The sequence below is a fragment of the Melanotaenia boesemani genome, chromosome 13, assembly GCF_017639745.1.
Source record: "Melanotaenia boesemani isolate fMelBoe1 chromosome 13, fMelBoe1.pri, whole genome shotgun sequence".
NCBI lineage: Eukaryota > Metazoa > Chordata > Actinopteri > Atheriniformes > Melanotaeniidae > Melanotaenia > Melanotaenia boesemani.
This window is the reverse complement of record NC_055694.1, coordinates 14681765-14699498: the sequence shown is the minus strand read 5'-3', so window position 1 is coordinate 14699498 and position 17734 is coordinate 14681765. Positions and strand designations below refer to the sequence as shown.

Below are 17734 nucleotides of genomic sequence, written 5' to 3'. Positions count from 1 at the left end.
AGGAGTTCCTCAGTCTTTTCTGTTACTGGTTTACAGCCAAAATGTCCTGTCAAATATAATTCAAACTAACTTAAAATTTCAACAAAAATTGTAAGAAAATAGCATGATTATTCTTTTTGTTATTTGGAACAGGAATAAATGAGGAACATATATATATATATATATATATATATATATATATATATATATATATATATATATATATTGTTTTTTAAAAAAGAAGTTTTAAGTAAAGATTAAAAAAGGCCTAAAGGATTCACAAGAAAACCATAAAAATATTTCTTGTAATTAAACAGGTTGCTCGGTTAGTCTGATAATGTTCATATAAGAGGTTTTGTTTCTGAACTTGAGCTTATAGAACAGCTGAAAACTTAGTTGAGAGGATAGTTATGTGTAAAATGCAGCAGAGGCTCCAGGATCCAAGCTAGAGTTACCCCAACACAGCAGTTTGAGCACATTTGCTGCCAAAAATCTAACCATGCCTGTAGTGCATGACTATGGTGTAACACCTTTTCAGATTGCATCAGAAAAAAAAAAATAGAATCAGTTTGTATCATGTGTAAGCCAAAAACACTACAAACAACACAAATAAACACTGAATTTATTTAGCATTTACAAATCTTTATTTACATGATCTGTTTGACATGTTTGGTGGGTAAATCTGATCTAATTGCACAGTTTGGCAAATCTGAACATCTACATCTGACCCATGAAATTTAATTGAGACAGAAAAAGAAGGCAAATGTATTTCTGCCTCTTCGTGATTAAGATACAACCTCATAGGGCAAACAACAATAAATTAGAGAGCGGGGCTGCATGTTGCACCTTTTTTTGTCTCTTTTTCACCAGAAAACTTGGTCCCAGCTTAATAAGCCCATCATGAAACGTGATGTCCACCAGCATTTAACTGTGCTGTAATCAAACATTTCCCTGACAATAAAAGCAGTTTTCTGGGATAATATGCACATGACTGGAGGGATTATATTTATCTAAAGATTTCAAACTTGTGCAATAAGCAAACAGAGTTGTGCAGAGATTCACATTGCAGTTGTAAAAATTAATAGCTACAATTCTAATGAAAATTTAACTCTATAAATGATCTGCTGTGACTAAATCTGGGCAAAGTGTATTTAAGTGTATTATTTTAAGGCAACCTGGTGAACAGATAGTCCAAATGTTTCATTCTTCTATGATATGACTTTAAAATCTGTTTTCCACATTTCTTCCTAGTCTGGCTGTTTAGATGATGGTGGAAATTATCATTTTGGCAGACATTATTTAAAACATGTATCCACTTTAGAAACAAATGTACAATATATACACAGGAGCAAGATTTATATCCCAGTTTCACTTGTAAACTTTTAAAACATGTTAGAAGTTATTCAAGTAAAGTTTTGATATCCTGCTATGATATTTGGCTATACTTGGCAGTCTCTTACAATAGTTCAAAAGCCATTACTTAGTGGTTGCCAAGCAAGGGCAACTGATGGGATATCCAGGTTAAGGTTACAGTGAAGGGTGAGTAGTGTGCGATGTATTTAGCAGTTGGAGCAAATTTTAAGAAATGGGGAAAAGCTTTGGTTTGTTATGAGCTAAATTGTGATCAGTGTTGGGCTGTTAAGTCTCAGTGAGGGAAGCACCTTAATTCTTTTGCTGTTCCACTGAAACCCAAAGACAAGGAAGCTTTTAAATGAGTCTCTTTAATAAGAGACAGTCTTGCTAAAGGCATATATGGAAACCATTTTGGAACAAAACAGTTCTTTCTGGTCCCTTTAGCATTTTACCCTCAACATCTAACAATAAAGAGATTGCACAGTAATCGAGAGCTGGACCCATCGCTACACAATAGCTGTCGCATTTTAATGAGCTGGCAGAAACAGCTTGTTTAGGCAGAATAGATGTTGTAAGGGGTGTACCCCAGCAGGAACTCTCCAACTCCTACAAAGTACACAACCTGGGCAATGCCAAAGAGTGGGGCAATAACTAGAGCCCGGCAACTGGCCCCCTTGAGGAAAGCCCCGGGCCCCTCTTTCCTCAGGATCTTTCTGTAATGAGAAGGAGAGATCAGGGTTCGATTGTACATTATACAAGCACTAGTGAGTGGAGGGCGATGTTTGATGTGTTGCTGGAAATCAAATGATTACAATAACTACCTGACGCAGTCCATCACTCCATTGTAAGTTTCCTCATTGGCTCCTTTTTTGAGAGATTGTAGCCTTGTCTTTACCACTGCACAACACAAGCAAAGCTTGATTAACTAAAGATTTTTACAGCAACTTTACATTTTTTCTAGCAAGTTAACCAGTCCCCCCAACATTAGTCAGTTAATTGTATACACATTTGACTCACCATCACAAGGACTGACAGCCACAGCAGCAATAGATCCAGCCAAGCAACCAGACATGAAGGACCAATAGAAAGGTACAGATGGGTCTTCTGGTGAATGTTGGCCAAGCTGGTGCAGATGTGCGAAAAGAGGGAAATACACAACCGAGAAAGGGATGTCCCTAAAAAGGCAATACATTTGTTATATTGGCGCTTTAACAATGCTTGTAAAATTATTCAATCTGTTCAAATAAGACCTAACATTAACTTCCATCACACCTCATTAGTGTGGCCCCAAGTCCCCTGTACAGTCCTGTGATTCCTTTGGTCCTCAGCAGCTCTTTGGTGATGTCTATGGCAGACATACGCATGACTTGAGGTGAAGGAACGGTGTTATAGGAACGGCTGGGGACAGCACTGGCCCTGCCCATCTTCAGTGCTGTTGCCACACTGGGCATCACCCTTTGCTGGGCCGCTGGAAGATACAAGTACAACTTTTTTGCTGAGCTGGGAAGTAAGAGGTAACTGATAACTTATTGGGCATCAAGGGGATATTGTTATTCTGAATAGATTAATATGGCTTACCAAGCCTGCCTGCATCCTGGAGCTGAATCTTGAGCATCTCCATGGGTGTTGTGATAATGACCTGGCACATTCCTGCACAACATCCCGCCAGCATCTCTTTGAAAACCGTAAGTTTACCACTGAAGACACATGCACATGCAGAGTTGGTAAAAAGAAAAATAAAATGAGACCAATGCTGGAACATAATGCTGATAGGAATACCTGGAGCTACTTACCCATCTTTGCTCAATTGGTGACGAAAAAAGTCATTAGCAGCAAGTTTTATGGCCTTCTCTGGGGTTACCAGGGTAAGATTTACTGCAGCACCTGCAACAATATATGTTTATTATTAACTTAATGCTAATGAAAGGAAAAATGCAACCACTCTCATAGACATATAAGCACTCACCAGTTTGATATCAGATTTAGCACAGCAGCAGTAAACAAAACAATAACAGATTTTAAATAGCATATGTCTTTAAATAAAACAGATTTCTCTCACTGGATTGCAGGGGTTACATAACAAATAGAGAGCAAGTTGTTTGATTGTCACAGTAAACAGTACCTGCACACTTTTACAAGATAAACTACACCACTGACCCATTGAGCCATTTAAGAGCCAATTTGCATGAAATCTGATCCAAGCAGAGTCAGGTCACAGTATCTTCTTTGGGGGTCTGATCAAATTAGTCAGCTTGGTTTAGATCACAAGACAAATTTGACTCTTGGATATGAATATGTGATCTAAACATGTCACTGATCTCAACACTTCAATACCTCTGCCAATTAAACTAGCAAATGTAAACTGGTTGCTGTTACAGACACTCATTTAAGATAATGATTTTCTGTCTGTTGTCTTACCTCTGTACATGCCAAAGTAGCCTTCAGATTTCACTGTCTTAACAAGGCAATCCATCCTGAGGTGGAAAAAACAATAAGCAGAGTTCATCACATGGAAAACTTTGCTCTATTGTTACAATATTGGGTTGCAAAATACTAAGAATCTTGAGTGTCTTCTCGCAAAACAGGAACTAAAGCATTTACTGAATGAATTTCGCAAATCTGACAGTCAAATCAAACCTGACAGGATACTTTGAACATGTCTGAATTGTAGCTTTTTTGATGTTGTCTGGGGGGTAGAACAAACAATCAGTTGGCTCTCCAATGAAAAGGTGCTTCTTACATGTTCTTGTACAGTTGCTGCCCACTGCGCTGGTTCTGCAGGCGCGTCTTGGCCAGGTCGATGGGGAAGACACAGGTGACTCCTACCATGCCTGCAATCCCTCCATTGATAAGTTTGGCGGGCAGACTGCATAAGTACAAGTTACAGTTTGTGCATGATAATTCTTCCTTTTTTCATGATGTTTCTTCCAAAGAATAAGTAGTACTGACAGACAAGGTTATATAAACCTTTGAAAGTGAACTTAGCTGAGGTTAGAAGGACTTAAAGAAAGTTATCATTATACTGTTAAAGGTCCATATGTATACCCCACATGAAGCTTTACCCTAACTCAGTAATTTAAGTCCCTCTTGGAATCTGGTCATCCAAAAATAACTTGTTGACAGGGAGAATCAGACATAAACATTGGTATATAAGTTGTTACACTTCTTGAAGTCTGGACTCTCTTGATATATAATCAATGGAAAAATCACATTCATAACTACACAGAACTGATTAGATTTAATCATCAATATATTCTGAGTTCCATTTTTTTCTTTTTGAGCAGCCCACTAACACAGCTGGCAAGATTCATACCTAATCGGCTGTTGCTGGACCATGGTTCTTGATTGTTGTTGCAAAAGTTGTTCAGCACGATGGACGAGGCTGCAGAGGGAGAGCAGGCTGGGAGCCCCCAAGAAACACTGCAGAAGGCAAGAGTAAAAATAAGCTCAGGGTTATATATACGGTGAACACCCAGCCCCGCAACCCCAAGGATAAACGCAACATCTTTCTCCACCCACAGCATACCCAGCCAAGAAACAGAGAAGGGGAAGTAATGACTACACCAAAATCACTGTCCAGTGATACGCCTTGGCTTAAACCTCAGCTCAGTTTTTTTTTTTTTTTTTTTTTTTTTTTAGAAACATGCAATTAATTATTTCTATAAAAATCTTTCAAAGTTGTTGCAGCCAGACACTTAAGATGATGAACATTGCCCGCACACAATATGATGATTTGGGACCATGCAAAATGTTAAAATGCAATGTTAATTTCAGTCATACATGCAGTAGTACTTATTTGTGCATTTGTATCAAAATAAATGAAGTCAGTGTTGTATAGCTTTTTTCACTAAGACTCGGCTGCAAATTTCCACTTTTTCCTCATGCTTAACTAACAAAGAGGGAATAAAAATCATACAACAAGCAGCTACTTGCATTTTGCATATGCCTTTATGAGTGGGAATGGTAAATCTGATTCCTGTTGTAACATGTCATTTCATGCAGTGTGCAAAAACGTGGTAAAGAAGTACCTCCATGCAAATAAATACACTCATTCCAAAATTAAGCAAATCAGCATGTGCTTAAATATGACTTTATTTTAGAGGCAAATACAAATGTCCTGCATATGGGTTCCCCATGTTCTTAATGGCCCATTTATTTATTTTCTAAGGTACTGTAATCCACAGAGATAGTGCATGCTCAACACAGTGTTTTATTATAACATCAGTTGTCTATCAAACTACAGAAAATTCACCATTTATTTATTTACGCTCATGAGCAGAAATGCACAACAACAATTAAGCAAAAAATATCACTGTTCCATCTGGTCAGTTGTGTTTTTTGACATAAATGTGCAATGATTTGATTAGCATGTTGTTAGGTTTCCAAAGCAAGTCTGGTTCTGGTTCTCCACACTGCCCAATGTTAATGAGCACTGATCATAAGAGAGAGGCCTGGGATGGATACAGTAGTGCGTGCGTGTGTTACAGGGCCCACAGCTGCAGCAATGTGCTGCAGGATAATACAGCTGTGGGTTGACATCCTGAGGACAGCCGGGAATAAAAGCAGCCCGGTACTCCAAGGAGAGAGGTACACAGCTACGCTGGATCAAGAAAGTCCTCCCAAAACGTCCCTTCAAATTGGTATCCTGGAGTAGAGGAAGCAGGGCTATGAGACACAATACAGGGGTTGAACTGAATGCAATGATATTGTTCTTGAAGCTTTTTACATGAGTTGGGAAATTTAGTTTAGCATACATTATAAGTTTATCTAAACTTGTGATGTAATAATGTGCTCTAATGCATTATATTTAATAATATACTGAATGCTCAAGTAAGAGTTTCCAGGAAAAATGTAAGACTGTGTGGCAGTTGTCACCCTTGTGTAGCAATAGCCACTGCAGATGGTTGTGTTGACAGCCACACACTGGGTACAGTTTTGCTTCTCGATCCATATGGTATGATTTCTCAGCATACAGGGGCACACTATTCCAACCATCAACACACACAGCAGAGCGCATTTCATCATACTAAAAGTGGAGACACAAAAAAGAAGGCAAACAGTGAAACAGATAGCTTGAACTTTCTAAATAAATCTGTAAGAAAAATATTAGATGCAGTCAGTACACTATCGCTGCAAGAATGTGAAGGAATTGAAATTAATACAAACCTTTATATATAATCTTAGCTCATGAGATGATCAGAAGATAAGTGCAGTCAGATGTGAAGAGCTTGAACAGTTTCCGTTGTCTATTAGATCTTTTATTTCCTTTTCAGATGGGACAATATTTTAATCTATGATGCAGATTTTCCGTCTCTGTCTTCCGTCTTCGCCAATCCTCCTCAGTTCCTCTCCTCCTCGAATATCTGAAAATATTGAGGATCTTCGTCCTCTTTTATGGAAACCTTAATCCATGCCCCACTAAAATATCCTTCCAAACAACAGGTCAGCTGACAACAATTTTAGAGCACCTGAGTGTGTGTGAGCGTGACTTTTTTTTCACAGGCCACACCAAAGAATATAAGTTCTATTGTTTGGTAAACAGAAGGGAGCAGGTGTCACACTAATCACTGCCAGCAGAGAGGACGTGTGTGTGTTTGGCTGGTCAAAACTCATCCCTTGTGAGGTTTGTATTTAATTGCAGGATGATGAGTTGATGAAATAACTGATTAACCAGTAATGTGAGTAAAAACATTATATTATCCATTTATTAATATATTGGAATTAGTCAATTAGTCCCATCTGACTGATGTTGGGTCAGTACTTGGGTTTGTGTCCTACCTGAGTAAAAAGGTTGTAGCCTCTTTATCTAAGCCTTTAATGCTCCCATAATTCCCATCTGTTCCAAACAGGAGAGGCCCAGTGCCCTGGGATTTTTTTCCAACAAAGTTGCCAATTAACATGTTGAGTAAACTCATTTAAGGAAACAAGGTTCTTACATTTTTTTGGTGACCAGAAAAAGTAGCCTACAACCTAATTATTGTAAAACATATTGAAATAGTAATAATAATTTAAAGTTATTAATAAAGGTTTGTTTTGTTCTGACAATATTAGAAATCCAAAAGATGTCATGTTGGCTGGACTGCCTATAACTACAGATTAATCAAACTCCTCTGAAATGTAAAATTATCTACACAAGTTGGATTTTTATAAAATCGCACACAGAGTGCTGTACCTTCTTATCCTAAAATAAATAGATACATGAATAAATAGATGCAGTGACAGAATTTTAGCTTTAACTATTTGTTTCCGTTTTATTTACCAATTCATTTATTTACCAAAATTACAAAGCTCGGCAACTTAAAAAAAAAACATTTGCCAAGCTAGTAGGCATAAGTGTGAAAGAAGTGAAATATTTTCTCTTTTATATAAATAGGACTTTACATTTCTGATACAGGATTAAAAAAACAATAACAGCAACAAAAACATATTTAAAGTAATTTAGGAGTCCTGTCATTGCCATGACTCTTTTCTTAAAATGAATTTAATCTAAGGGGAAATTTAAAAAAAAATTATAAAATATAAATTTACTTAAATAAAAAAAAAACAATGAATGAACAGGTAAATTAATAAAACCTTTAAAGCAGTGCCAGAATCTTTCACTGTTATCAAAATTAATTTAATTTGAATATTTTTATTAACTGATTAAACATTGTGTATAAACCTTAACTGCTCTGTACATTAATATATCTGCAATTAACATTTACTCAAACATAAATTTAACATAATTGAGAATACAACCTTCAAGATCCTTACAAACCTAAATTGAAACTCTCTCTCTCTCTGACCCAGTCCCTGTCTCTGTCTGTGCTTTTGCTCCACATGATGGGTCATAGTTTTGTATCAAAGCCATCAGATAATTACACCAAACTGGGCCATAAACACTTCAAAAATGATCTCTCCTGACACACATCCAGCTTGTTTGAGACCTGTGGATTACTATTTGTGTGACATGTGATTTAAGGGACAAGAGAACAATCAGGCTACGACAACAGAGCACAGGGGGTTTAACCCCGTAAAATGTGACACGTGAAAGCGAGAAAAATAGAAAGGTACATATTTTGGTATTTGAACCTTTTTTAGGGAGGTCTGTTTCAGATCATATGAGTTGGAGACAACCATTTTGAAAATGACTGCTTGAGGACTGTTTTTAACATTTGGTGTTAAGTATGTGAAACACCTTCACAATAAGAGTTACAATTATGTCACCATGAGATTCATATTTAATAATTTAGAGAGAATGCAGATTTAGTGTAAAGGAGAACTGGGCTGGGCATACTATTTTGGGCTTAACTTATTGATAAAGCACTTTTCATACAAAAACTGATAAACCAATCAAACAAATCAATCAAATGAGAGATTCCTCAGAAGCAGTTTGAGCTCATTAAAACTGAAGAGAAACCCCATCAATTCAGTAATCCCTGTAATGAACCACACACATCAGAAAGGAGAGCTCATGGGACGGAAAAAGGCAATAAAAGTACATCGTTCTGGGGTCTCTTTAAGATTTCTACTTCATCTGTCCACAAATAATCTATTAATTCAGCATGACAGCAGCTCACTCTTCAAGTGGACAGCTATTGAAAAGATCCTCAAGAAATGCCTGAAACATGATAAATCAAGTCAACCCAAACATAACATCTCTTAAGACTTGACTCTAAGCTGCATCTGGGATGCATGTTCATGCTTCAATAATCAGAAGAAAACTGAAAACATCTGACATTCACAGGAGGTTTGCCAGGATGGAGCCTCAGCTCTAAAAAGAGAATGAAGCTCAAGAACTCCTATCAATCTTTACAGAGAGCTCCGGGAGCAACCGAAAGCCTTCTGGAAACCCTGTTTTCAAAGATTAATTTGAAATTGAGCCATCTTTTTCATTACAAAGCCTAAATTCATCACTGCATACCTGCAAAGAACACAGGTGTGAGAGAGAAGAATTGTTTGCTTTATAATCCCAGGACCTGAATGACTATGTAATAAAAAAAATAAATAAAAAATAGACTAAGAAATTCGGCAGCTGGTCAGGAAATTTTTTAATTGAACGTTAAGGAGTTGATGCTTGAATTGGCCTTGCAACAATAGTTAATCTTCACGTAAAACCACAAAGATATGGCTATGCTATGAGGAGAGGAGAAGGAACATTATAATCAAATTAAATCAATGTATTTAATCTTTGAATTCTCTTTATGTGTGTTAACTTTTATAAAGGTCTAAAGGTTGTTGTGCTGTGGTCAGAAGCAGTCTTCAGCATCAAGGAAAGAAAATTCAAGAACTCATTTTGGTAATAACAACATAGAGGACAGGTCATTTGATTTCCCCTCTGTTCACCCCTTTCAGTCACTTCATTATCATAATGACATCTGCAGATGGTTAAGGTTTTAATTGCATGGCTCTCTGTTTCATATCATATGAGTAACTTTACCCAGTACTGATAAGGCCCTGAAACTGGGTCAGACAGATACATGAACCCCATTTGTTCCATAGGGGGCTTGTCCTGGCCATGCCCCAAAGTCAGTAGGTCAAACCATGACTAAGAAGTTTCATTTTCACCTGGATTTATGTGTTTGACTAACCTGTTGCAATAACCAACAGGAAAGTACAAAGACATGACTGAATGTTTTTCATTATCTGATTTTAAAATATTAAGAATGCAAAATTTGAATGCAAAGCTAAAAAATAAAGATTTACACATTTTTCTCCAAACAGGGAAATATCAGTGTATTGCTCCACTGTCCTGATGCATAAGTAAACTACTAATATTTTTCTGTCTTGAATTTTAAGCTAACACAGATTGGTTAAATAAAAACTCCTAATGCTTTAAACCTTCTGGAAAGTTTTTTTAAATTTAGACTAAAGGGTAAGAAGCTTCCACATGTCATTTAGCTAAAACTAAGACAGGTGTTTCAACTACGACTTAAGACAGGACATGAAAAAAATACATCTAGAGCTCACAGTAACATAAAGAATATTTCTGAATGTAATTCAGGAAGCCTTAACAGAGAGAGTGAGAGGATGGCGTTCTATATGACTAACAAGTGTCATACCATGAAATTTTAAACATGTCTTTAAAATGTTTGAAAACAGACAATATAATCAGGAAACACAAAAGCCTGTGGAATACATGATGTAATACTTTAGATTGTTACATACTCTGTCTTTGGCTTTGGGGACAAGAAAATAGTTGTCACTTCTCGCTGAGTGTGTAACGTCAGAATTTTTTGGTTAATTTGTGTTAAGCATATAACCATAACTAGAGTGTTATTAGATCACCTTTTCATGCAAACTACGCATACAAGTGTTTTAACATGACAGATAAATTAGCCTAAAAAGTTGATTAAATCAAGTTGCAAAGACACTGTGTTCATATTGTAGCTTCTGCAAAAAGATAAATTATTTACCCCAATTTTGGAATAGCTGCAGATTTAGATCCTTTATATCACAACATTCCAATTTGTCATTTATATTAATTATATCTTTCAGTCTAATTCACAGACTAACTGAATAGAGGCAGCTATTATTTCTATAGCCTTCCTTTGAGTGTTTATTCTATATTTGTTTATTAACTGGTTTTAAATATAAAATGTGTGGCTTTAGTCTGACTTAATCAGAAAACACAATACTGGCTTCTTGCTATGGCTTGATTCTACCACTAGATGGCAGAGAAACACAAATCCACGTTTTTATTCTCACTGATGAATGATGTGGTGTGTGATGTATCTATCAGTTTAATCTGTTTTAAGACTCTTCTATAGACCGTTTTAGCTGGAGAGTAGGATGTACATGCATAAAAAAATGCTATCTAAAAGTTTTTCCTCGCGAGGGTGTAATTAAGTTAAAACTAGGTCTCAGAGGAGCAGGTGTAAAATGGCTTAATAACAGCTGGCATGCAAATAAACCAATACAGAACCCACTGACTTTTCACGTGAAGGAATTCAGACATCATTGCCATTAAACGGCAGAGCTTATTGAACACACTCACAACTCTGTAGGCGGGAGAGAAACACTGTGCTGCTTTGTTCATATGAATGAATGGGCAAGTCAAGGTCCTCTTCACATAGACAGATAACAACAAAGAAACAGTCATTGTACATCTTGATTGACGGAGAGAAAAAAAATTCAAGAGATTTGTGCACAACCCATCTCCACATCGAATGAAATTAGAAAATGCAACAAAATATGTTCAAGGACAACATTTGATTATTTTCTGTTTTTGTTTTTCCATCTGTTTGTCTGTTTGTGTGATTTTTTTGGGAAGCACAATTTTTTAACAGCCAGTACAGCACTGAGAAGAGTCTCTTCACTGGCATTATTTTCTGTAAGAACTTAGTTGTGTTTTATTAGAGCATCAAATGGTTTACCATCACCTGCTATATTTTGTTTTTATTCCCTGAAAACAAAGATAGCCTACTTCAAGTTGAAAGGGAGAAGGAGATATTTCTGGGGCCATTTTTAAGTGACTTTGGCACACCTCGGGAGGAAGAGAATATAGTTTGACCCAAATCATTGCTGATGTCCTTGAAGATACTCACTTATTAATAACCTCAGGAATCTGGAGACCACCTCTAGTCCTCTCTCCTCCACTCCTCCCATCTCCTACATGCCTTTGTGAGCTTCCCTGTCCTAACTTTTATCCCACCTCCTTTTTGGTCTGCTTGCACCTTCACTTTCACTCACATAGACCCGCAAGGCCCCCACAGGGCTTCAAAATCAATCTCACAGTGCTTAAAATAATCAACCTAGTTGAGGGGGAGGGCTTACAAGTTACATGTACAGTAGCACACATCTTATTTTTGTTCTCTTCCCGCCTTCCACTGAGTGTGAGGACTGCCAGCCATCTCATTTAGTCATTTAGACTCATTTCAAATATGGTGGTTAATCTGCTTCTTTTGTTTAATGTCATTCATAAATGTGGGTCCAAGTTTGCTTCTTTCCTTTCAGTTTCTCTAAGTTTTGGTTTCTACATCTATTGAGTTAGATTTTGTATGTTCTGTACCTAAGAAAAAGTGACTTTATTTTATGTCATGTTTCTTTCTTGTGTATGATCCAAACAGCCACACATAAGAATTAAAAAACAGTATACTGGACACATTTTATTAATGATTCACACTGTGTATGCAAGTGTGAGATGACACATCTACATTTGTGTGAAAAAAATGTCTATTTACTGAAAAAGAAAGGGGGAAAAAGGTTGTTGCCTCTATATAATTGGTGACCTCTGTCTTAGTAAGGTGTGATCCACAGACAGCTGGAAAAATATCATCGATCACCCAGGATAAGAATAGAATCTGGAAGGTGGCCCATGGCCAACAGTGAGACTGTCTTTTCCTCACAATTTGGGCAATTAACAGTACTGTTCATCGCGGGGCATCTAGCCGATGATCTTCAAACAATCCCTGTTCCTGTCTGTTACAACCTTTACCTAATGAGCTCTCCTGCCATTTCTGCTGCCACTGTGCGGAGAAAATTGAATGACCCAGGTCTGATGTAAAAGGCAAGTTAACTGAAAAATGTGTGTTCTTTTTCTCTTGTTGAGCCCACTAATTTTGTGTTAGCTTTTTTTTTTTTTTTTTTTTTTTCCTTCTTCTTCTTTTTTGGTTTTATTGATTTTTAAAGGCATGCAAATTTATCCCAACCCAGTGCTAAAGTCAAGGAGGCAATGCCCGGCCTACATTACAACTCAAATATAGCTGCACCAATTAAGGCCAGCTCTGGAATGCTTTAAGAATGTGAGAAAAATCATTCTGTGTTATTTATCTGTGCAGTCATTTATTAGATGAAATAGATGGGAAATAGAGCAAACTTGTTTTTGTATTAATGTAAACATGACACAAAAGAACTTTGCTGAATTACAAAACCATGCTAAAAAAAAAAATCTGGCCTTTGTTAAAGGACTACATAATCGGTCTGTTTATCTTTCTCTCACTTTCCCTCCGTTTCTTCTTTTGCCTAAGCTGTCAGAGGAGGAGTAAAGTAATTACAGCCTGTCTCTGACCGACACTGGCCTAAATCCTAAGAAGGAGGCCTATTGGAGGTCCCAAAAAAAAAAAAAAGAGGAGGATGAAAAAAAACACAAAAAAATTCTGAACAGAAGAAAATGCGAAAAGAGAATAAAAAACTATAGACGTGACATAAAAAAAGAGAGTGAAAATTAGAGAGGAAACAGACCAAGTGAGGGATGATGATGAGTGATGGAGAGATGGAGAAGAGATGAAAGCACTGAGGGTGAGCAGGATGACAGAGGGAAAGGAAGGGAGGGTAAACTTCCGACAAAAGGAAGTGGGAGACAGTCCAGTAAATCACATGGTGAGGAAATGCATCTTCGTGTGTGTGTGTGTCTGTGTGTGTGCATTTTGCATGTGTGTTTGCATAACAATGTGTTTGGGGAGTGCAATGATCACAACAAAATCTGAAAGGTGAGATTGCAGGCTGTTAGTCCCCCCTCAAATTAGATGTGCATAGAGAAGTCTAAACCATTATTATGTGTGTGCACAGAAAATAGAGTTGAAGGACTAGAAAATCTCCATAGAGACAAGGACCTGACATCACAGAAATAGTGAAATAACCACAAAGTCTCAACACTTATTTACGTGTGGACCACAGAAATCAGGGCAATGTTAGGTCAATGAAGCTTTGTCGTGGTGTGTGCACAACTTTTCTGGTTATGGTGTATCCGGTTGTATCGAAGCCAGTTTCCCCGATGAGATTCATTCCCCCTTCAGATCTGTTGAAGTCTCATCCCCTCCACACAGGAAAACAAGCTTATGTCGCTAATAGTAACAAATGCTGAAATGCATGTTAGAGAAAACCTTAAAGAAGAACAGGTACTTTCCCACAATATTACTTTTACCTGAGGTTTTCTTCCACACATGCTCTTTTACCCGGATCACAGATGACAGGGAAACTTCTCGCAAGATTACAAAATTCATTACAATTGTCATGGTTCTTGGGTTTTGGTGTGTGTTAGATGTTGATCATGGTTTAGGATTTTGGTTTTTGTCATGTTGAGTTCGGTCTTGCTCTTGGTTTATAGTTCTGGCTTTTTGTCATGTTCAGTTTCTGTTATGTTCATGCTTTAGGTTTTCAGTTTTGTCATGTTTAGTTCGGTTTTCCCTCTTGTGTTTCTGTGGTTCTTGTTTATGGCTCATTAGTTCACCTGGTCTAATTACTCATTCACTTCACCTGTTCCTTGTTCCTTATCCTGTGCATATATACCCCATGGTTTTCAGTTTGCTCATGTCAGATCCTTATTTGGTTAACTCTCTGTTATTTAGTTTATCGCTATCGTGTGTGGTTCCCTGTCCTCAGTTTGTGACAAATAAATGCTTTACCTGCACCGATTCTGCCTCCTGCCTGATTCTGCCTGCACGTGGGTCCTCACCTCCACCGCCACACGTGACAACAATTGCTATGAGAAATGTGCAGTACAGAGCTCTGCATCTTTCCATCTAAGTTTTCCCTTTTGCTGGTTACAGAGAAAAAGGACTTCTACTGTTCGGAACGCAGATAAAACTCCTGCTAAGCTCCTGAACCCAGTTTTTAGCCTCTCCTAAGCTAGACACTGATTGGACGCTATCTCTAAATTAGTCAGCTGTGATTGGCAGGTCCCATCCTTGCATCTCCCCCATCTTGCACAGGTTTTCTGTTTTTCTGCAAATCAGAGTCACATGCACACAAAGATGCAAAGCGCAGATTTTCTGTCTGATCCTAAACTATTTTCACTTCTTAGAAATTCCCGATGATACAAAAATACAACATGACCTCTTCTACAGACACAAGCACTCAAACCATGTGTCACTTTCACGTCTTTTTCTAATGACTCTGTGCTTGTGTCCTTTTGATGCACTTTACAAGTAGACCAAAACAATGCTGCAATTGGATGTTTGATTAGGGTCATACACATGTTATTCATTCAAAGACAAATTAAAATAATATCTAACATGCACAAAAACCTCCTTCGTAATGATTTAAGAGTTTTCAATTTGAAAACATCGCCAGAGTCCTCCCATTTCTATTTCTTACCAGCACTGAGGTGCTGATGCTTTTATCTCTAGTAGAATAGATTATTGCAATGCCCTGCTCTTGCCTTGCTCTCTGGCGTTCCTAAAAAGAGCATTTCTAGTTTACAGTTACTCCAGCACTCAGCAGCGCCGAAGGACCAGAACGTTGGAACACATTACACCAGTTTTAAATTCACTGCACTGGCTCTATGTGCATTTAAGGATTGGTTTTAAGGTTATTTTAGTTGTTTATAAATGTCTTAATGGTCTTGGGCCTTCTTATTTATTGGGCCTGCTTTTAAATTATGAACCCTTGCAGACCTTGAGGTCCTCTGGTACCGACTTGTAAGTTGTTCCTAAAGTAAGAACTAAAACTTACAGCGAGGCCTCATCCCATTATTACAGTCCTCTTCTATGGAACAGCCTGCCTGAGGGCCTCAGGACTGCAGAGACTATTGGTGTTTTAAGACCTACCTTTTTAGCTTAGCTTATAACTAATTTTTACTCCATTTATTCACTTTTAAATTAATATATCTTTACCTTTTAGTTGCTTATTAAACTTTGTATTTCATTTATTTACTTATTTATTGTAATTTCTGCTTTATTGGTCTTATTTGTTGTTACAGATTTAGGTTGATTTGAGCTGTGTTTCATTTATTTATTTTTTCCACATCAGTGTTGCAATGGGAGCTATGTCTGCTCTGGCTGCGTGGTTTTGGGAATTGTACTTCTCATGGTAGTCACAGCCCTGATCTGCAGCCCTATGGTGTGAACCAGTTTGCCCTGATCTGCATCATCCCCATGGTGACAGCCTTTGTGGTTGTGGGGATGTTGGCTCTTGGCGTGGACCCCTAGGATATTGTTTTTTCACCTGGTGCCAAGCCATAGGTTTGTTTATACTGTTATTATTATTATTATTATTATTATTATTATTTAGTTAGAGACAGTTTACAGTAAAGGGGTGGGACTCAGAGTCTGTTTAGCTTGTGTGTGAGAGAATATGATTAAGCGTGTGCGCTTTGATTTGATTTGTGATAAAGTTTGGGTGTGCTTGTGTTTTTAAACTTTTTTTTTATGAAAAACACTTTGTGCTGCTCTTACGCATGAAAAATGCATTATAAATAAAGTTGGATTTGTTACAGTTTTTAGGTGAAAATGATTGCTCGATAAATTACATCATTTTAAAATCAAATAAAATAATAATGTCATAGCCTTTTTACGTATTGTCTTATTAATCATTTCCTCAAATAAATCCTGAAATTCTTGGCCCTCTGGGTCAGAAGTGGTTTGTCATAGCAAGGGGAACACATCCCGATGGACGGTCAAAAAGCTGCAGGGGGAAGGGATCTTGACAGGGACACTGGGCTCAACATAGCAGTGCACAGTATTTTGTGGAGTTGCTTTGTATTTCCAGCAACATGAGAAATCAGTAATCCTGCACAGCCGGTGCATTCATTCGCCCTGTCTATGGTTATAAAAATGTCAGCAACAGAATCTATAGATAGTATGCATTCACTTCACAAAGGTTATGAGAAAAAAGTTAATATCTCTTGGTAAACTGTGGAAGTTTTGCTCTCTAAAAACATCTGTGTGTGTGTGTGTGTGTGTGTGTGTGTGTGTGTGTGTGTGTGTGTGTGTGTGTGTGTGTGTGTGTGTGTGTGTGTGTGTGTGTGTGTGTGTGTGCATATCAATTCAACCTTTAATATCTATCCGCCCATCCATTTTCTTCCTCTTACCTGGGGTCAAGTCATTGGGGCAGCAGCCAAAACAAAGAAGCCCAGACTTTCCCTTTCTCCAGCCACTTCTTCCCGCTCATCAGGGGGATCCTGAGGCATTCATACACAAAGTAGTCCTTCCAGTGTGTCTGGGGTCTTTCCCAGTCCCTCCTCCCAGTAGGACGTGTCCGTAACACTTCATCAGGGAGATGTCCAGGAGCCACAAGATGTCCACTACTTCTAGATATTTCATCTAGAAGTAGTGTAATCACTAGTTCAGCTTTATTAGGCATTTGATCTACCTAACAGATATATTGTTTTGTAACCCTATATTTCAAGCTTGTTCTTAAAACCGGAAGGACTGCAATCAAGGTGCATATTTGTTTTCAGCTGCATTGCGCTGTTATAAAGAATTGTAGTTTTGCATCGAGCATTTTGCATCAAATTTGACGTTGCAAATATTGGGGGTGGGGGCTGAAGGGACGTTGAACACAACTGTAGATTCAGATTTGTTAAATGGGTGAAAATGTATTTTACAAATTGCACATTACATATTTGACAGTGCCCCCATTCGTTGGATATACAAGAGTTATTACATGAGCTCTCTATAACAGTTGGTCCTATGTCTTTAGCCTCTCTTGTTATTAAATTGTAAGCCTTCAATTATGACTGAAGTCAAGGTTCAAAAGGCGT

At 37.6% G+C, this 17734-nt stretch overlaps 1 protein-coding gene across 1 annotated transcript; it reads right to left on the bottom strand.

Moving 5' to 3' along the window:
• Positions 1–638: 638 nt before the first annotated feature.
• LOC121652001 (mitochondrial glutamate carrier 1-like) lies at positions 639–4746 on the bottom strand. Its single transcript, XM_042004518.1, has 9 exons — positions 4646–4746; positions 4073–4198; positions 3751–3806; positions 3126–3216; positions 2911–3029; positions 2605–2800; positions 2350–2507; positions 2154–2229; positions 639–2045 (listed from the first exon to the last, which is right to left on the bottom strand). The coding sequence occupies exons 1-9, from the start codon at positions 4666–4668 to the stop codon at positions 1886–1888; spliced, it is 1005 nt and encodes a 334-aa protein (XP_041860452.1). The 5' UTR covers positions 4669–4746; the 3' UTR covers positions 639–1885.
• Positions 4747–17734: the final 12988 nt, after the last annotated feature.